Source organism: Etheostoma cragini, chromosome 19, assembly GCF_013103735.1.
Source record: "Etheostoma cragini isolate CJK2018 chromosome 19, CSU_Ecrag_1.0, whole genome shotgun sequence".
In the NCBI taxonomy this organism is placed as follows: Eukaryota; Metazoa; Chordata; class Actinopteri; order Perciformes; family Percidae; genus Etheostoma; species Etheostoma cragini.
In genome coordinates, this window is record NC_048425.1 from 11,983,232 (window position 1) to 12,003,862 (window position 20,631).

Sequence of the window (20,631 nt, forward strand, 5' to 3'; positions counted from 1 at the left end):
ATATTTTAAAAGTATAATGCATTTACATTTTGGCCTACTTGTGTTAGCCCTGTTTGCTGGTCCGCTTTACACTCAAATACCCAGAGACCAATGCTCCTGTGCTGGAAAAACACAACCTGGTAGACCTACCTGGTTTTCCATGTCTCACTTAGTGGTGAGTTTCTTAAAAACAAGCATATTAGATATTTTAAAGAACACCATGTTATCAAGCCCTTCAAATAACATGTTCCTGAAAAGTTATCAGTTGTAAGATAATCATATAATATAATAAAATATACTGTCAATCAGATACATGATAAAGATGTACTGGATAAACTAAGAGATTGAAATACCAAATTTATCAAATCTATAAAATAACTTCAAAGAACAGCCTCAAATGCCTTTCAAAAATGACTTTTTATTGTATTGCTAGAAACAGTTCATACAAAACCCAACCTCTCTGTGCTAAGTGCTTTCAGAAGTCATCATCATCCTCATAATCTATCACTGTTATATCTTTTTTCTTCTCTCCCTCTTGTTCCTCTTCTTCTTTCTCCTCCTCTTCTTCCTCATCTGTGTCATCTTCTTTCTTGGTCTCTCTCTTCTGGTGAAACTCCTGGTATATCCCAGTCAGAGCTTTCGCTGCTTCCAGAGACACTTTCAGATTTCCTATCACCTCCTTGTCTTCATCCACACTCACCACTGGAGGAAACAGAGACACAGGGACAGACAGACTTTTAGAAAACGCTACGTTTTCAAACATTATCCAAGAAAGGGTTTGAAAAAGACCCTACAAAAATGTAGGCCTACACAGCAATGTGCAAAATCTGGGTATCAAACGCAAATACAACCCCTACCATCAATTTGTTGATCGCTGACATCATTTCCAGTGAGGAGAAGTTCCCGTAGGTCCAGAAAAGCATGTCCGACGTCCACACACTCCTCCTCATCGTCCATGGGCTCACTGACTACTGTGAACTTTAACCTTTCCATACAGACACACAGACATACACACTTCAATTTGGGGGTTTGGGTCTAGAGAAATCCATATTGTGCAGAGACATAAACCTATGTGACTCATACTTTAACATGTGAAATGCCACTACCTGCCCTGGTTGGGGTCCGTGCCCTCCAACATGGTGTAAAGATACTGTCTGAGTGGCGCTGACTGGGAACCATCCACATAAATCACTGAGAGAAACACACAGAGATTTGGGGGGTTAAAAATAATGCGGATGTTATAGAAACAAACACAAAGCTACAAAGCTCACCCACTCTCACCTCGTGTGAAGTTGTAGTGAATCTCCTCCCCCTTTGTGGGTTTGCGGAGGGACATGGGTGTTTCTGTCGTCTCCATGGGGACGCCCAGCAGCCGGTATTCCACATACACACGCTGCACTGATTTGTCCAGCGCCACGTTAGAGGACTGTTCAAACATCAGGGACATAATCTCGACTCTCAGCTTGTCTCCCTGAAACATAAAACTAACATAGTTATCTATTTATATCATAGTATCTCATTTATACTAGATTTACACGTTTACAAATGACAATAATAGCAAAATCTGAGCCTTTTTTTCTCTTTCATTCATACATTTTCTCTCACTAACAGTTACTTTGATTGTACCTTCCTCATTTTCCGTTTTGGTGGCATGATAATGATGTCGCTTTGTGAGGAACTTGACTCTGAAGTCTCCGGGGCATCGCTGTCTCCTGCTGCAGCTGCATAGTCCAACAAATAGCACGTTTCAGGCATAGGTCAAATTGCATATTATGTATTAACAATGGCAGAGTGAGCCTTCAAATTACTGCAAGAAACTTAAAGAATGAGTTAGGCTTATTGTGTGTATAAGAATAGTTTAATTACCACTCTCACTCCTCTTCTTCTCCTCTTCCTCCTCCTCCTCATCTTCCTCCACTGACACCTGACCCACAGAGGGAAGGTCCTGAGAGGAAGAAAAGCGACATAAGTCCATTCACCAATCTTCTAATTAGGAATATTCCTGTTTCTCCTTTCACAACATTGCATGGACTAGCATTTGTGTCCTGTGAATATGACTCCACAGATACTGTTTTAAGCCCTGTTGAGAGAGAATCAGCTCCCACCTGACTCCTGGCAGTGCTGGCAGAGCTTTGCCTCGATGATGTGCTGGGTGAAGATCTTAAATGAGAATAAAATCAATTAACAGTAATAGCTAGCTACAAAGTTCCACTTTTCCTTTACCACAAAATCTAAAACTCCTAGAACAACCGAATAATTAAGTTGATTTTTTAAAGAAAACTGAATCTGTACATTACTTTCTTGTTGGCAACTCAGAGTGGGTGTTCAGTTTGGGCTTGGGCGTCTGATGCGCTGTGTCGTGGTAAAGGTCAGGTGACCTTTTGGTGGATCTCTTCCTGTCTGTGGCCAGCGGTTTTACTGACTCTGCTCGTATGTTTTGCGATCTTTTCTGTTTCCCAGGTGGAGGCCGAGGCTGTAAACAGGCGAATACACTAGTAAACCAAATAGTTGTTTTATGCTTGAATTATCATGGAAACACAGTTAATCCATGAATTTGTTATTTTTGTTGGCACTTTAAAACCTTACCAAAGTCTCTTTCTGCAATGCTTTGGTGGCTCTCGGCTCAAATAGCTGAGTCTGTGGTAAAGCCACAAAAGACAAGGTATTAAGCCAGGGAACAGGAATTTATCTTTGAACACATCTTACATTTCAACATTTACATATTGATTTCAGATTACTTCTTCTTTCACACAAATGTACATAACATACATGTATAGTTCCCCAGAGCACTACTTCCTTAATATTTTAAGATCACCTTCACTCTGGGCTTGGCTATAGGCCTCTGTGATGCTTTAGACTCCTCTCTCTTCCTCTCCTCCCTCTCAGTGCTTTCCATTTCTCTGTCCTGTCTTCCCTGTCCTCCCAGCACAGTGTCCACTGATGGTTGGAAGGGGTACTTCCATTTTATCCAGACCCTAGCCATGCCCCGAGTTCCACCAGCTGGATCCCTGAGAACATAGTCACCTGGCAGGACAGAGAGAAGAACTGAAACTGCTGACAATAACATGTGGACTTCCACCTTTAGCTAAATAAATGCGTCATATACTAAGAGATGAATCATGTAATGGTTTTACTGTTCTCTCTCCCTCACCTCTGATCTCTCTGCCTGTAGCCAGGGCTTGCAGCGGGATGGGGGTCTTGGCCAAATAGGCTGGCGGTATCTGGTCATCGCTGTCATCAAACACATACACCCACAAACTGCTGGACCTGGACAAAAGAGGAGTTCAATGTTGTCAATATTTTGCAAAGATAAGGGTTATCTAAAGGACTAATTTAATAAACCCTGATTGAGAGAGGAATACTAAAGGATTAATTTGGCCCAAGAGTTAATTTATCTGCAAACAACCTTGAAAATGTAGATGTAAGAAGGCTGTATCACAACAAGGGACTGCCATCCTTCAGTATAACCTACATTTCTGTTCATTTGCTGTTTCCAGACCATCATACCTCAGGTAGTGCAACACATCAGCTGTTACTGCAAGTGGGTAGCAGGTGATGTCACTGAACACGGGGTCACTGTTGGACGGGACTGTTTGAGAGACGTGAGGTGGCAGGTCGTACAACCTGTATGTCAGGTAGGCGTCAGGAAGAAGTCCAGGCCAGCGAGCGTTAAGGCCCACACAGCGTTCCAACATGACCACCAACTCATTGGGGATCCCCCCACCGTAGTCATGTAACTCCTGCAAACAGCATTGAAAAGTGACACTTAAAACAAAATGTAGAAATGTTTACAATAAGGTAGAGTAACGTAAGTAATGTCTCTACAAAGTCTGGAGACATAAAACCAAAACAACCTGCATGGCTACACACCACTAGAGGTAAGTAAGACCCTATTTTACCTCTTGACCAGCATCTTGCCAGCCAAGAGAGATCTGAACAGGACTCCTCCATGTCGCTGGTCTCCTGTCAGCTCCTCCCTCTGCCACAGTGTCTGTCGGCTCTGCAGCATGAAACAAGCGCACCCAGAAATCCACAACACCAACATGTTCACCCTCAGAGCCTTGGAGACAGACAAAATTTAAACTTAATTATCAGAGTAATGCGGATAACAACACATGGTGCGTTATGTATTAAATACAATGGCAATCACTACAATTCACTGCATGACAACAAACTGTGTGCAGGAAAGAAAGCAGAAAATCCAGCACATTACTCACCTATGATATTGACATGTCCCCCCACACGCTCCCCTCTCCTTTCCATAGCAGCCATGAGGGACATCTGCCCACTTCCATGCGTCACAAAGTTGACCCCTCCTGTCGCCTGGTGGAGCTCCACTCTGACCTTTGACCCCTGGCCTCCCAGCCTGCCCAGGTCTCTGGCTGTTAGAGCGTAGCGGGACGTGAAGCCGTAGTTAGGCTGATTCCCTGACACCAGAGGGGTGGAGTGCACCTCAAAGTCCAAGAGGCTGTAGGTGCAGAAGGTCACAATGTCTTCACGACAGATGCTGCCCATAGTACGGAGCCCTGCTGGGGTGAAGGTGGCGGCCTGGTGGTGCAAAAAATCCAAAATGATTTTGGCTTCATGGGAAACTTGCTCCAAAAGACTTAAAAAAAAAAAAAAAAAAACCTCAACACAATAATTCAGGTACAATGTTTTTGGACCTTAAGGTGGATCTCCAACAGTGAGTCCCCAGCCCTCAGCTGAGAGAAAGGCAGGTCGTCCTCAATGGGCTGTACCACCTCCTGGTCTCCAGCTGGCCAGGTGTACTGTATTGGTATGGTCCGTTTGTAGTTCCTGGGGCTGTATGCTAACTCTTTTAACTGAGCTTTCGGGTACAAATAGAAAAATAAAGAGTTTTGAGATTCTGATGCTAACTACCTGCTTGTGTTTTTTCTGAACAAACTGCCTGTCAGTCAGGGTTAGACATCATACTCTCCGGTCATCTGATTAGGATTGATATTGCCCCGGCTGTTACTTCAGAAATAAGTGTTGTTGTTCATACCTTGTAAAGCGTTGATCTGAAAACTCCTTTTTGATAAAAGTTTGTCTTTTTCTGCGATTCTCCTCCGGCTCTCCTCCCTCTCTCTGTCTATCTTCTGGTTGACCGTGTTCAGCTCTTCCTTGGGGAGTAAACACAGTTTGATCCAAGACAAGTTCACTTAATGTTGAACTGCAGAAAGTTGCAGGTTGACGGGAAGACAACACAAGGGGTGTTGTCTTCTCGTCGACCTGCAACTTTCTGCAGTTCAACATTTTACATGAAATACTTTAACCATCGTCTTGGCCGTCTTTTTCCACACTTTTGTGGCTTCCCCCAATGTTTTTGTCACTCAACGTTTGTCGACTTTTTCTGAGGCTTTTGAAGTTTTGACATTTATCTTTTTTTTGACACTTTTTTGTTACTTGTTTTGACTTTTAGTCACTTTGACATTTGTCACTTTTTTCAAAGTTCACTTTTTATCAATAGTTTTTTCTTCAAATGCTATGAAATTGACTAAAACAACCAAATTCAATGAAAGTAGTGAACTCCCTATTTATTTAACTTGTTAACAGCATTGTAGGGAACCATCCACTTTAGTTTATTTGGACAATGTGGTTGAAAGAAAACCAAAATTTCTGATATGGAAACGTTTTGAAAATTGGTCAAATATGAGCTGAGGACAACAGGAGGGTTGAAATAGGAAGGTGGACAATTTAAAGAAAGCTGAGAATGACAGGAGGGTTGTGTCGATGTATGTGACAATTGTGTTGAGTGTGTATGTGTGTGTACCTGCAGGTCTTTACTGATGTGGTGCTCCAGCAGTAGAAGGTTTCTGGTTTTCTGTAGTTCCAGCACAGTCTCAGCATGCGATGCCTGGATGTATGCCAGCTCACGGGGGGAATCCTCCACCTTCTCATTAGCCCGGAGGAAATGCAGCCTCGTCCTGCTCTCCTGCTGCATCCTAAATGCCTGCCGTTGCACAGAAGGCATGACGTTTATGTGCAATGTGTTTTATCTTTTGAAGCAGTCGTAACAGAGATAAAAAAGTGTGCATACCTTGATCTGTATGAGAGTTTCACTGAGATCCTCAACACTCATGTCAAACTCCTGGAGGAGAGAGAAGAAAAGAGATGACACGTTGACACAGATCGGATAAGAGACTGATGTGTGAAACAGCTGTTCAGCAGTATATTAATATTTTTTTAATCTCTGACCTTGGTGACTGAGTCCAGTTTGCCCTGCAGAGTAGAAACCTGCTCTTTGTAGTGGACAACCTCCTGTTCCAGATGCTCTTGTCTGTTTCTTGTTGTCTCAGAAAACGCTACACCACAGAACAAAGCACATATAAATAAATGGCTGGGATTGTAAATGAATGTAATGGGTTTTTTGTTACTGGAGAATATCTTTGAGTTGAGGTTTCAGGTGTTAGGGTCTAATCTAAATAAAATGTTATAAAATGAAATCTAGCTTTGTTAACTAACTTCAAATCCATTCCTTCTCATTGCCAAACTCCTACCTCTTTCTTGCTCCCTCTTCTCCTCTAACACCTCCTTGTCCCGTCTCAGTTTCTCCAGCTCCAGCTCCAACCTGCCCCTCTCCCCCCTCTCTGCTTGCAGCATTTCCTCCAGTCTCTGGATGTCCATCCCCTGGATGTTTTCTCCCTGTTCATCCCTCCTCTGATTCACTTCTGGATGTTGTTCACCATTGCCTTTGTAGTTGCTCCGCACAGATAAAGTGCTAGGAAGGAAAAGGGTTAATACAAACATACAGTACAATGAGAAAAAAAGATCTTTCAGAAGTCAAATGATAGCATAACATGAATACAAAAAGACGCTTTCATACGGACATAAACCATATCTCATAATCCATAGCTCCATGACATCTTAGAAGTTGTTTTGCAGGGCGTAGAGGACTTTAACTCTCACCTCTCTAGAAGAGTGTCATAGTTTTCTTTTATTAGATCCCTCTCTCCCTCCAGGTCTGATATCCGCTCCTGGAGCTGAAAGGGAAAGAGTGAAATATTTGACATCATTTTACATGATCTCTAGTGTTTCTTTGGCGGGATTTATAGATGCAGATGTGGTACCCTGTCCAGGGTCTGTAGAGACAGGGTAGACGTGGTAAATTGTCCCTCCAGTGCCAGTGCTCTTTGTCTCTCCTGCTTCAGCTGTTCAGTCAGCTCCTCCACTTTCTCCAGCAGAGCTCCCTGGCTCTCCCTCAGTGATCGCTGGCTCTGAGAGGAACGCACAACACACTCAACGTTAGGAGAGAAAAGCATCAGACTATTAGTTTAAGATATTAACAAAGCGTTTTATGAAAGCCATTTTTACCTCTTCCAGCTGATTCTCATATGCCTGCAAGGAAAGAAAAACTATTCACATATTTGTCTTCTGAGGATCATTGTGTAACAGATATGAGTGTAAATGACTAAAGCACTGAACACAAATTCTTAAGCTGAGGTAATCAAATCAAAATGATTTAGAGACAAATAAGGTCATCTCACCTCTTGCAGGTTGTTGAACTTCTCCTGGGTGACTCTCAGGGCAGTGCTCTTGTCTGAAAGCTGCTTTTGTAGACGGATCTGATCCACATTCTCTTTAATAGTTATTCTGACAGGGATAACAACATTGTTTTTATTGACATGGTTGTTGTACAGGCAGTTGTAGTGCTGGCTGCAAAATGGTGGCTAGTTGTGGAACGAGGAACAAGTTTTTTTTCATCTGTGAAAATTCAACTGTGAAAGTTGTAATATTCATTTAGTCCACAAGAGACTGTGGACTAAACTGCACCACCCCCCTAAGTTCTAAATAGGACTAAAGAAATGTATGTTTTCTTCCAGGTGGGTTTTAATTTCTTTATGCACTCTTAACATCTGAAAGAAAACATAAATGCTTTAAGTCCTATTCAAACATGGGGTACACATGGGGTGCACTTCAACCTCTTGCAGTAAATTGATACTGTAAAACCTTTTCCTCCCACCGGTTTCACAAAGGATTTATTAATTTTTGAAAGGATCTTAGAAAGCAAAACTTTTTTTTACACCTTTAAGTCTAACGGAGGGGGGGGAAACTATCACTTGCTTCTCATGGCTTCCCTACAAGTACTGAAATGTGTTCATGCTGTAGCCACCTGTGTCTGTCAGCCTGTTGCTTCCTTATGTCTCTCACTGTTCCCTCTATCTCTTTCTCTTTCTCTCTCAGCGTGTCTCTGAGCACCTGGGCAGTCAGCTCCAGCTCGGCAGCCCTCACCTGCTCCGTCACACTGGACCTGCTGGGAGGGAGAGATATGAGGGGCAGAGGGTGGTCAGCGTGGAGTCATGTGAGGGTTTGGGAGTAAAGGCGGGATAGGGGAGAGAAAAAAAGAGTCAGGGAGTAGAATGAAGCGGACCAGTGACATGTTTGGAAAAACATTTGCTCAGTGTTCTACATCACACACAATCTCTCCATCTCTGCCCTGGTGTCTTCCAGCGTGGGTCCGTAGCGGGGCGGGGCAGTCTGGGCGGCCCTTCTGACTCCACCCTCTACTTCCATACTTTTACCTAAAGAAGGAGAGGGGGAGTTCAGAGATGGAAGAGAAAGCAGTTATCCCCCTGGCCTACATTCATTTGCAACATACACACCTTTACTGAACTTGTATGGTGTGCGTCCCCCAATGTCCATAATGTGCTGCTTAGCCAGGCTCAGCTTGTTCTGCAGCACTGCTTTCTGGCTCTCCAGCATAGCCACGCGGGCTTCCAGCTCCTGAATGGTGTCCTCCATATCCCTCTCCTTCACAGCACTGGACCCAGGACGGGCCTGACGGAGACGAATCAGTCTGGCGGACATCCTGAACCAAAGAGGGGGAGAGGGAGGTTAAATCAGCCATATTAGGGGACTTATACACAGTTTTATTTATATTTTGATGGTATTCTCTGTTTCCTGTTCAGTGACTGGAGACATTACTAGGCTAATAGCTATGTCTGGCACTGCTAAGAAGCTGTCCAATGTCTCTGTTAATAAATAAATGATACTGGATATCTTTAAATTACATTCTGGGGCTGCAACAGAGCTTTTTTCCCAAGTTACTCGGAGATGCCACATTAATGTGCCCCCCAAATGTCTAGAGTGATAAGTACAATAATTTCGTTATGTGTCAATGTTTCTATTACCTGCCCAGCCTCTGCTCCTGTATACGAGTGTGTTGTCCTAGCATACTGTTTTCCTCTTGCAGTCTGAGACACAGGTCCTCCAGGTGCTCTCTGGGAAACCGAAACAGGCGCTGAGGATCTGCTGAAAAGAGTGACAGAGAGAGAGAGGCAGCCAGAAACATAAATAGCCTTTTCTTTGAATGTTTGATGCAAAGACAATGGAAAAGAGAGTTGTTTTAGCAGGAAATGTACTTTTGTATGCTTTGTAGAATCTGGAAATTTGAGTGGAAATCTGAAAAAGTATTTTTAAGTGGTTTACTTTTTGTCTTCATCACATGATGCTTCCTCCATGACTTCACATCACGCAGGGTATCTGGGGAAAGGTGACATAGTGACCGATTTAATCAAGAATGGGAATGTGTATTCACAGAATGTAATAAAGAGCTCATTTTAAAGCACATTTGGCATAACTTAGATTTCAAAAATAAAAGTAATGGGCCAATCTAGCACAACTCTGGAGAATCTTCTCTTGGTTTTAATCAGTGGAACCTTTAAAGTACATGTACACACAGATAATGGCATGTAGCTATACTGCCCACACAAACCTGGGACCGTTGGCATTAGTCCCCCCCTCATCGGTCCCACGTCTCTGACTGGGAGATCCCCGGCTGTCTCATCCATTACTGGCGACATCACACCCCTCCACTCAGGCTCAGCCAATCCGAAAGCTCGGGCCTTTTAAACATCATAAGAGAAAACTTTTCATATATATAGATGCTGCTTCACTGAGCTCCATCCATGTGAAGTTACAAACTGGAATGTGGACTAAAATGGATGCATGAAAGGTTCTTTGGACTGCAGCAAAACAGAGAAACCAAAAATATAACTCAGTCTTGTGACCATGACTTGTTACATTTACATTTGTTTCATTATAAAGCTTTAATAAATTATTCTTTCAGGCTTATCCAGGTCCAAGCTGTTGGAAGCACTGCTTTCCATCACACACAAATACACACAGATAGCCTACACTTCAAAACAAGTTTTAGCTTCCCTATACATTTTCAATGAAGTTATCAACCTAATGTGATCTCCTAAATGTATTTTCTTAGTTTTGATATTGCCACACAAATAGTGACAAACACCAGAAATCCCCCTGTAAGCAGTTACAGGGACTGTAGGACAGTGGTTTTGCATGTTGATATTCCCTCTTACAGTAACAGACATTTAAACTATTTTGAAAAAAGATATTTGACTTACCCTTGTTTATTGGTCATCCAAAGAGGTTTTACATCCGTTACAGAAATGTGTGGTCTTCTTGCATTATCCCAGTGTAACATGAAGGCTCTCTACGTGTGTGTGTGTATGTGTGAGTCTCCGCCCTGTGCTTGACTGATACCAGTTTTAATCCCTCATCATCCATTCCTTCTTTCCCCACCCCTTTTAGTCCTCTCTTTACAGAAATGCTCCCTAATTCCTGAATTATTTTAGGAATTCACAAATGTTACATGATTACTTGCAATCACTGTGCGTTTGTCTGCATACATTTAGCTCAGTGACATACCTGTGAGTGTACAGTGCTCTATGTGTGTATAATGCCTCCTCCCAGGACTCAATCCTGCAGTCTGTCTCAGTGCTCCATCTGCCTTGAGGCTAATCCCATCTCTGTGCTAATCTCATTACCAGTTGACAGGTTGCACAAGCTACGACTTGGTCTGGAGTCAGTTTTGTGGGTTAGCCTTCAATGGCTGGGCAAGGTGTATTACTGGAGTGAGGCAGGTCTAAGATCTGTGCTCAAGGTGTACTTTTAGCAAAGCATGAGCAAAGGGAAGAATAAAAAGGAGGAGGAAGAGAAAAGGCAAGCGCATTCAACAGATACACCGGTTTACAGTTTATTGAGGGAGGAGCAGAGTCAGAACCAGGACCCATGTGTGAAATGAGTTTGAACGGAACACAAATTGTCCAATTCAAAAACTAGTGAGAGAGAAGAGAGAACAGTTTCATGATGTTTAACATAAAATACCATAAAAAGCAGACACTAAACATTTGCCATTATATTGTAATGTCATCTATATCCTCTCCTCCACTGGCTCCACTAACAGGGCGGATGATAAGTGGTGATTTGTTGCTGCCGTTGTCACACATATCTGGGTTAAAAAAGGGAAACATGGTCTCAGTGAATTGGACCCCTGTAAAGGAATAGATGTGTGACTTGGCCTCTGCGTCATAAAAGGACATTGTTCCGTCCTCGTAATCCAAAAACAGCCCAACAACCTGTGGCCTCTGGGAGAGACACAGCAGCTCTGCTTGTCCTGCACATGCTCGGTATTCTCTGCCCTTCCTTAAACAAATAGTCCAATAACCGTCCTCTGGACTCAACGTGACAAAACCCTTCCTGTTGACGGACTGTTGAGCCACACCCAGGTCCCACGCTGTTTTGTCTCCCACGTCTACCTCCCAGTAGTGCCTCCCAGTGGTAAAACCCTGCAGTGCAAGACAGGGTCAGGTCACTGAGAATGAGGCAGAAAGACTCAACATCCTTAAACATGCAGTATGTCTTTATTTACCCTGGTGGCGAGGACACATGGTGCTGTGTCAAAGCGCTCTGGTACGTCCACCAGGTTCTGTTCAACATCTCCATCCCAGATCTGTCTTCCATCCTCTGATAGAACCAGCCAAGGGTTGGCTGTCCCGGGGTCCAGACGAACATCGGCTGGTAGACAGTAGAAAGTTTATGTGGAGTTTAGCTTCCTGTAGCATGCATTGTCTTGTCCTCATAGACAGGACTTTCCCAAATGCATGTGCACAGAAGAGGATTTGGAGTTTTTATGGTATTCTCATGGCAATAAATTAATTAATTCCTTGGTTGATTGTCATAGAAAATTAATAATTGCAACAACAAAAACTAGAAAATTCTGCAAGAAATGTTTACAGTGTGCTTACTACTTGGTGCACATCTGAATAACATTAAAACGTTATAAAAAATAATAAGAGTAAAGTGTCTTAACCCTTCCGAGATAGACCTCTTTAAGATCTTTCTGTTTCCCAGAAACAGCTATGATGTAGCTAGCACTAAACCAACCAGACTCTATTTAAAAAACAGTACTTTTAGCATGTATATCGGTAAAGTATGTTTTTATTTTCTAGAGTTGTTATGGTTGGAAAAGTGTAGAGAAGACCAAAAACAGCTTTTCATAGTTCTATTTGGGTTCTGTCGTCTTTGAATGAAATGTGTTTATTTACATGGAGTCTGGTGGATTTGGTCCATCGTGACATCATGTTAGCTGACAAATAACACCTTCTCCTTTCTTCATCTTCTCTCCTCTCCTTTTCTTCTCCTCCTCCTGTGGCAGTACGTGTTGCTAAAATGATTAAACAATGGTTGACTAAAGGCCATCGTCCCCACAGGTATTTAATATCATTAGTAACAGCTGATCTGAGCTAACTTTAGTCTGCTGTTTGACATGTCCTGCAAAGAGAGGACCATAGATATACCTATGGAGAGGAAAACACGTCCTACAGGAAAGATATATATATACCTATAAATAGGTGTGTGTATGTGTGTGTGTGTCAGAAGTTGTTACTATTGTGATTTCCTCAGTGAAGAATCCAGATATATTTTTTTCTCTTTTTGCTATCGGCAGTTGGTGTGAACCTGGCCAAAAGTTTAAGTCCGATGGACTCCATAGTTACATGAATGAAACCGGCACAAGATTTCCTAAATTTTGAGAAACAATGATGTTTGAGAATGAAAACTGTAGGAGAGAGTGAGCAATTTGTTTGGAAAGAAATCGTCTCGAGAATCGTACTGCAGCTCCCCCCTCTGTCCTCCAATCCAACTCCCACCATTCCGGCCACATACACACACATTGGAAAATCTGAAACGGTCTGAAAACCGGACAAAACGTTAACTGTGATTTTGGGAGAAACCTTGCTTGATATCAGAATGCCCATTTAGCCAATAAATACCACAGTCTTGTGGTCTTGGTTTAAACTTTTAATTATGTTTCTACGTTAAAGTATGGTGATGCAGCACGGCCCCAAAGAGGGGGCGTTTTGAGCGATGAGCGATTTCCCATTAACGTCTATGAGGAATTTTACGCCATTGTATTGCAGATTTCATGAAAACCACATGGCAAATCTCTTTGAAAACGGATAGCACACCATTCCCAATCATTACACACATTTTGATGTATTTTGTGTGCACGTGTTGGCAACACTCTGTGACTATTAGCGGAACAAAGATGTGGTGGAAGATGAAGAAAAAGAAAGAGCAATAGTAGTCAGTGTGTCGACCACAGCACATCGGCACACTGAAAAAGGAATAAGAAGAGGTCGCCATAAGTTTTGGGAACTTGTTATTGAAATCATACAGAATAAACTATTAATTAAAAAAACAATTAATCAAGTGAAAATTTTTTTTTAACATGTTATTGCAATTATACAAGCACATTTCCAGTCTACTTCAGTTAGTTTTTCAACATCATTCTCTTGTTTTTTCCACTCATTGATACACTATTTAATGGAGTCCTTCACTGTACATCATATTTAATTTGATTCAGAAATAGGAAAAAACATATGCGTGAGATAAAGAGAAAGAGAGAGAGGGAGAGAGAGAGAGATGCTGATGACAGATGCTAAGTCTCTTTACTGACAACTGTACCTGCGTACCGCTGCATCTTCTCATGATCTGTAAATTAATGGGAACATGGAATAGAAAATGAAACAAATTTTCATGTGTATGATAGTCAAGTGTCTGTTTTGTCACAGAATGTAGTAATGCTGACGAGGACTCTTTTTAGAAGATTACCTTGAGTGGAAAGCTTTTTCAAAGCTGATTGAAGCTGCTGTTCAATGTTGGCCAAAGCTCTCCTCACAGTCCCCAAACACGTGTCTGAATGGACGACGATTTCCGAGCAGGCTTCGGCAGTCGGAGGAAAACTCAGAGCTGGAAAGCTCTGACACAAAGAAGTCAAATAAGAGAGAAAAAAAGCATGTAAGAGGCCAGACAAGATAAGATGTTTGTGAATCTGTGTATAACTATCAAAGATGTTGCTGTTAGACGACTCCTGACCTGCAGAAGATGGAGGTGGTCCCCAGTGTGAGAAAGCTGCTCCATCTCACTTCTCTTCCTCTCCAGCTCAGTGATTTCCAGCTCCAGCTCTGTGATCAGCCTCTCAGCTCTCCGCTCTGCTGCTTCCTGCTTCCTCTGGATCACCTCGGCCAGCTCAGCCTGGCGTCTCTCCAGGGAACCCAGCAGAGTGGACAGGACCTCCATGCTTTCCACTAGGTCCCTCTTTGAGTTTTCCTAAAGACATTGGACAAAAAAGTGGTTTGTTTAACCCTCTGGGGACTGAGGGTGTTTTCAAGCACACAGCTGATTTTTTTTCAAAAATGTGTTTTGCTTCTTGTTGCTTCACCTAGATGTTTGAGCCTCACTGTGCAGAATGAAGTGCACAGTTTGACACTAGAGCATTTCTTTGTGCGCACCTTAAATCTAGTAGGATTCTATGACATCACAACGAGTGTGGAAACCAATAATTGTCCAGTTCCAGTTTGCACATGTGCAGTGTGAAAACCTGAAACCTCCAAAGCACACATACTGAAAAACACGCTTTACTGTAAAGTTACACATCTTGTGTCCAGCAGTTAAACAAAAAAAAAAAAGCTAAAAGGATTTCTTTTAATGAAGGAGTAGATGGAAGAATGTTTAATATAATTTAACTTTTTCCTGTAGAAGAAAAGACAACATATTTCTAAAAGAACATTTTTTTTTATTTAAAAAAAGAACATTATGAGTCGAGGGGGGATCTTTAGGTAGAAGCAATACAAATAGATTCAAAGCAGAACAAAGTTATATTAGTAAATATTTGTAGATGTTTTGGGACCATTACTGTAGTAGTACCAATCATTTTTCTGCGATGCACACACCCTTGCACATGTTGGCCCTCTTTGCTTACATTCTTATACTTAGCCTGTTTAATAATTAATAATCTATTTCAACTTACTTTGCTGAGCTCCACAGAATGTTTGATCTCCTCCACTTTCTGCAGTCTGTCCTGAATCATCTGCTCAACATCAGCCTCTGGCCTTTTCATCTGAGCCTGAACATCAGAACAATAATTACACCCCAAACTGAATCAATGGTGGCCAATGTATTTGATGGGATGATGGCACAATGATTACAAGGAATTCCGGAGCTCACCCTCTTCTCCTGACTCTCATGCTCCACTGGGACGGAGTCGTGACAGCGGTGGTCGGTCTCGGTGCACAGCACACACACACACCTCTGGTCGCTCCTGCAGAATAGCTCCAGGAGCCTTTGGTGCCTTTTGCACATCCGGTTCTCAAGCGTTGACACAGGTTGGATTAGCTTGTGAATCTTCAACGTTGGAACTCTCAGGTGTGGCTCCAGGTGACTCTCACAATATGAGGTCAGACACACAATGCAGGATTTCAGGGCCTTTCTTTGCATCCCCACACACACATCACAATATACGACTTTTCCTGCCTGTGGCATCACACCGTTTTGCTTTCTCGCTCGGATCTGCTCTGACATTTCCTTGGCAAAGGAGTTATCACAAAGCTCTGGGCGGCCCTTAAAGACTGTCTGACATTTAGGACAGCTGACGGCGAGGCCGTGGTCCCAGTGTGATGTGATGCAGGTGAAGCAGAAGCTGTGGCCGCAGGGGATGGAAACGGGCTCAGAGAAAACCTCCTGACAGATGCAACACTGAAACTGCGTCTCTGACAGGAGAGCGCCGGGGGAGGCCATGACCTCAGAGAAGAAGATCAGTGTTAACTACAATGGGAAATTAATCATTTACATTCTGACTCGCAAGGAAATGTGTTTTAGTAACGTTTACAGTCACTTAAAAATCAAGAGATTTACAAAATAAACAATATAGGCAAACTCATTTTTCCGAGCTGTTTAATGCAAGCATAGGTAGAACTCTAATAACATCTGAACTTCCTCAACATAAACTCTAACCAGTTCAAAGCTGGCCAAAGTCCAGCTGCACAGTTTCAACTCAGTCTCTCTCTTTCAAGAACTCGCTGTAAGCTTAGCTTGAAACATGGTTTGGATACACCAATTAAAATCCATATATTAACATGCACCATCCTGCAAGTTTTGATGTGCCACATAAATCACTGCACAACACGACAGGGGAGCTTACCTTGTTAATGAACGTGAAACGTGACCTGTGAGGCAGCCAAGGCAAACACTGGCACTGCAGCTGTGAAGCCAAAGTCCTCCCGATTTCCCCGTTACCACTCCCTCTGGGATGTTCTTCTCTCCGGAGCTTTTCCTTTTCCACCATGTTGTTCCGGGCTGGGAGGAGTCATGCCTAGATCAGGTGCCCTATGGGTTTGTATTTTGTAGAATTCCTTTGTATTGTATTATATAATAGTATTGTATTTGTGTTGTTTTCTTTTGGACTGAGCAGACAACAGGAAGTATATTTGAATAAAGCTTGGTCGCATTTCTTTGTTTTAGACAGGCAGAAATATACTAAGTTTTCACACACATAATCACAATAATTTAACAGTAAAAAATGTAACAGCCAAACAAAAATATCCCTCTGCTGTAACAAACTGCTAAGCTGGGATGAAGTGAGTATTAGAGAAAAGAAAAGTAAAACAGATTTGCTTTGGGAATGATGTTACAGCTTAATAAACATGATGTGAAGGTGAAGGGGATGGAGGCAGCAGCAAAGCAGAAAGGTTTAAAAGATGGACAGCAACGATATGATTGGCTCATGGAGACCGTAGAAAAATCTGGTTGGTTTAAATGAGAGAGTGACTGCCCATAGTCAGCTGATTGAGTAGAGAGAGTGAATGAATGAGAGCATAAAGAGTTCATTAAAACTTTGCCAAACTATAAGTTAACATTAAAAACAAATTTAAGTCTAGAAAACCCACCTACAGTAAGAGACCTGGTTAAACTATAAAACCATAGTTCACATTCTGTTTTTTCAAATTTTGACTCACACGGACAATGTTACTTATCAAAGCAAAGGAGTTTTAGTACTAGTATTAGAAAGATAAGTAATTTCGAAGGATGAGACAAAGAGGAGAGAGAGATTTGACTCACAACAAATTTGGATGAAAAAAGTCCAGAGTTTTTGTTCCTAAATTCCTTATAAACAGTCAGACACAATGTGGAAAGTTATAGTAAATCTCTAACTTTTATTGTAACAATACATACTGGTAAATTAATTTACTATAACCAGGGTTTCTGCGGGTACTCAGAGTTTCTCATTTAACTTGTTGAAACCTGCAGAAAACCTGTATAATGTAAAAGTATAACATTTCAAAAGAACAATGTATCTAAATTTCCCTTCATCTATAAACAAATCTCTCTAATTTTAATACATAAAAAATTATCAATGTGTTATTACGCCAAATGTAGAATTATATATTCAAGGACGGATTGGTAATCCTATATGAGGGTGACACCAAACATCCTGGGACCAATTTAAGAAAAGTCCAATTAGAATCCCGAGGTAGAGGTCAGAGTTTGGTGTGTGTATCCTACCACAGCATCCTACATCAGATACATCAGAGTTCTGAAGTTGAGCTCTGCGGCGGACTGGCACCCAGACTTCCTGGCTCCCGGGCAGCATTGGAGACCGGCCTATCATCATCACACTCTGCTGTCAGCAGCCACTCAAGTCCACTGAGCCACACACACACACACACACATATTTTTTGTCATACACACATGTACAGTACATATACAACTGTCCTTAAAGTCAGACATGTACTGACAATGGGCATTTACCGCTAGCTCACCCAGAACGAGCGTGCGCCCCATGAGTCCCGCAGCAGCCTGTGTTTAAATCTGACCTGCGGCCCTTTGCTGTGTGTCATACCCCCATTTCTCTCTCCCTTTCATGTCTATCCACAGCCACTACTATTAAAAGGGACCCCCCCCCCGCCGACACATAAAAAAAAGCCTGAAAAAAAGTATTCTCAAATTTGATGTTTCTGGGTGAATTGTTTTAACTGTGTAAGCGAATACAGTATTAAGTTAAAGGTCAATGCAGATTCAACGAGTGAATATTTCCTATCAAACTTATTCTAGTTTTACAGTAGTTTTGAATTGCTATACTGCATAATATTGAAGTATCTTACCAGTAACTGCAGTAATGCTTCCTCCACTGCGTCTGATGCTCTCAAACATTGAGAAGAGAGAGAATGTGTATGTAGTCCCAGCAGTGAGAGATGCCACTGTGTGAGTTTCTAGTCCATCTCCATCTGCTGCAGAGATGTTTATCTCTGTATCATTAAACATTCCTCTTCACTTTATCCCACTGCAGAGTGATACTGGTCTCAATTCATCCTAATGATCTGAAGCTTCCTACAAAACACAGAAAGGACGACTTGTCAGACAGAAATTACATAAAATGACAAAAGAATTGTTACGCTGATGTTTTGTTATCCATCAGCTGTTAACATTGCCCGTCAGATCACAGCAGACCCATCCGCACAGGTTTCTAATGATGTCATTTTCTGCCACACACACACACACAAATAATGGAGCGTAAGTGAACACACATGGTGTATGTTTCTCAGACTTCCAAATAGTGAACTAGACAGTGTGACCATAATACCTGTGGGAAAATTCAGGGTGGGCTAGCATTGTTGTAGGCATTGGCATTGTTAGCAAGTCTGCCCCACCATGCTAGTATCCCCTAGCACTGGCATGTTACAGGTGCATGTTCAGTAAACTACCGAAGCCCATATAAGCCAAAAATAAAACAATGAAAAATAGTGTCTATGAAAACTTGCACCATTTTTCACTGTTTAACTGACCTAGTGTCCACTATGGGTATTGAACCTGATCTATTATTAGTTCCCCGTCTGATGGTGCATCGGTGTAATTTTATTTTAATTCCAGCAAGGGGTGCTCTGAGTCAGATATATACACTAGTCTATTCATTAACAATGAAGTGATAACATAGTAAATGAACAAAGGTGTTATGCACATTTGTATGTGCGGATCTTCATAGATTATTGTAATACAAAGGGCAGAAAGTAAGTATTTTGTATATAGCAGCGTGTATTTTTCAAGCATCCAGAACAGAAGTCAAATATGAGACGCACACACGCGCGCGCGCACACACACACACACGCTCGTCTTGCGGACAGCGCGTTGTGTGGACAGGAGACTGGAGCAGATGCTGCTTCACGGCTACCGGGAAAATCGGAATTATGAGAAAAACAGCATTGAAGTGACAAATGGAAATTGTAGGTAAATAAGCAAGTTGGCGCTTTCACTAAACAGGACATTTTTGAGACCGCTGCAACAGAATTGTAAAGAAACATTATTTTCTGAATACCTTCGACACAGCCAATTATAGCTAGCTATATTTACATGTTAGCCTATCTATACAACTTTTTAACAAGTTACTGACAAAATATGGACCTATTCAATTAAATCCGTATCTTGAATGCAAATGATGATAAGTTAATTGTTATAAAACTTACAGTCTATCTTTAACGCTACCCAGTATTGTTTCTAGCCTATCGTTGCAGCGTTTCCTTCTTTTTTTTGTGCTTTATCCTACTTGTTTTTCTACTAACTATAGGCAATTAAATACACTTTTTTACTAATCACGTTCTGGCGGGATATTACGCAAATAATAAGCTGGCCTAAAGTACACAAGACACTGTAACCTAGCTAAAACGGGGCTAACTAAACTTGTTGTAGAAATAATCTTAAAACACACTGTTTACACACCACCTTCCCAGCACTGAGAAGTTAGCAACTATGCTAAAGTTTGAATATTGGACTTACTTGTAGTTTTCAGAAACACAACTTGAAAGGCAGTAGAATGTTGTTCTGTGTAACGTTTTGTAAGTTAACGTTAGCAGATAACAGGGCTATCTTTCAGTCCCATAGACTGTAGTGGGTACGCTAGTTTTAATTATGTAGTTATTCTGCCCCCTGCTGGACAAAAATAGAGAAGCACAGGTGTAATTAATTGCTAAGGAGGGTTCTGTTCCATTATACGTGTCCCTAAGCCAGTCCGGTGAGATAATAAGCCAGTCCGGTGAGATAATACACGATACCAGCGGCCGTGGAAGTAACTCACCTAAATGGAATTAGGCCTTTATTATCAACGTTGCTACATACAGCCATAAACCGTTAATATACAGTCCATGCATACACCCAAGGTTTTCTTGTTATGTCTAAATGTCTGCCATATAAATCCAATTTCACAAACAGCCTGTATTTAAGCATTAAGTATACCAAATCATATGAATCATTAGTATCACTAAAAGAGTATAATTTACTTCGTAATTTAGACTAAGGGTCTCTGCTCTGTGACGTCTCTTTATTTTAGCATACTTTTGTTATTTTATTCAGCTTTTTTTGTAGCTGTAGTCATTAGTTATTAGTGTATATCTGTCACTACCGAATGAAGTATCTTGATTATAATTTGCTGAACCACCAAAAACGACTTATTTTTCACTGTCACTTTTGTTATTAAAATGGTTCTTGTCTTTCATGAGCAGACAGTAAAAGATGTAAAAA

The 20,631-nt window shown here is 41.7% G+C and overlaps 2 protein-coding genes across 6 annotated transcripts; both read right to left on the minus strand.

Moving 5' to 3' along the window:
- Positions 1–423: 423 nt before the first annotated feature.
- On the minus strand, positions 424–10,731 carry rpgrip1 (RPGR interacting protein 1). Of its 4 annotated transcripts, none has more exons than XM_034856545.1 (31): positions 10,347–10,731; positions 9,695–9,944; positions 9,409–9,462; positions 9,111–9,231; positions 8,583–8,788; positions 8,399–8,501; positions 8,093–8,230; positions 7,467–7,572; positions 7,294–7,317; positions 7,050–7,196; positions 6,889–6,962; positions 6,480–6,700; positions 6,178–6,284; positions 6,020–6,070; positions 5,753–5,932; positions 4,985–5,102; positions 4,644–4,807; positions 4,197–4,527; positions 3,879–4,039; positions 3,487–3,719; positions 3,131–3,246; positions 2,795–3,003; positions 2,566–2,616; positions 2,277–2,452; positions 2,085–2,139; positions 1,846–1,924; positions 1,606–1,700; positions 1,261–1,450; positions 1,086–1,170; positions 837–964; positions 424–681 (listed from the first exon to the last, which is right to left on the minus strand). In XM_034856545.1, the coding sequence occupies exons 2-31, from the start codon at positions 9,780–9,782 to the stop codon at positions 455–457; spliced, it is 4,038 nt and encodes a 1,345-aa protein (XP_034712436.1). In that variant the 5' UTR covers positions 9,783–9,944; positions 10,347–10,731; the 3' UTR covers positions 424–454. The 4 variants fall into 4 exon arrangements, with proteins under 4 accessions (XP_034712436.1, XP_034712435.1, XP_034712437.1 ...); XM_034856544.1 differs by having other exon boundaries at positions 8,093–8,233; positions 9,111–9,228; positions 10,347–10,730; XM_034856546.1 differs by having other exon boundaries at positions 2,085–2,127; positions 8,093–8,233; positions 10,347–10,730.
- A 233-nt stretch (positions 10,732–10,964) lies between these two features.
- Positions 10,965–16,647, minus strand: si:dkey-183c6.9 (E3 ubiquitin-protein ligase TRIM39). Of its 2 annotated transcripts, none has more exons than XM_034856547.1 (8): positions 16,265–16,647; positions 15,292–15,864; positions 15,095–15,190; positions 14,161–14,394; positions 13,897–14,044; positions 13,750–13,776; positions 11,654–11,799; positions 10,965–11,570 (listed from the first exon to the last, which is right to left on the minus strand). In XM_034856547.1, exons 1-8 carry the CDS (start codon positions 16,406–16,408, stop codon positions 11,139–11,141), a joined length of 1,800 nt encoding a protein of 599 aa, XP_034712438.1. In that variant the 5' UTR covers positions 16,409–16,647; the 3' UTR covers positions 10,965–11,138. The 2 variants fall into 2 exon arrangements, with proteins under 2 accessions (XP_034712438.1, XP_034712439.1); XM_034856548.1 differs by having other exon boundaries at positions 15,292–15,763; positions 16,265–16,626.
- Positions 16,648–20,631: the final 3,984 nt, after the last annotated feature.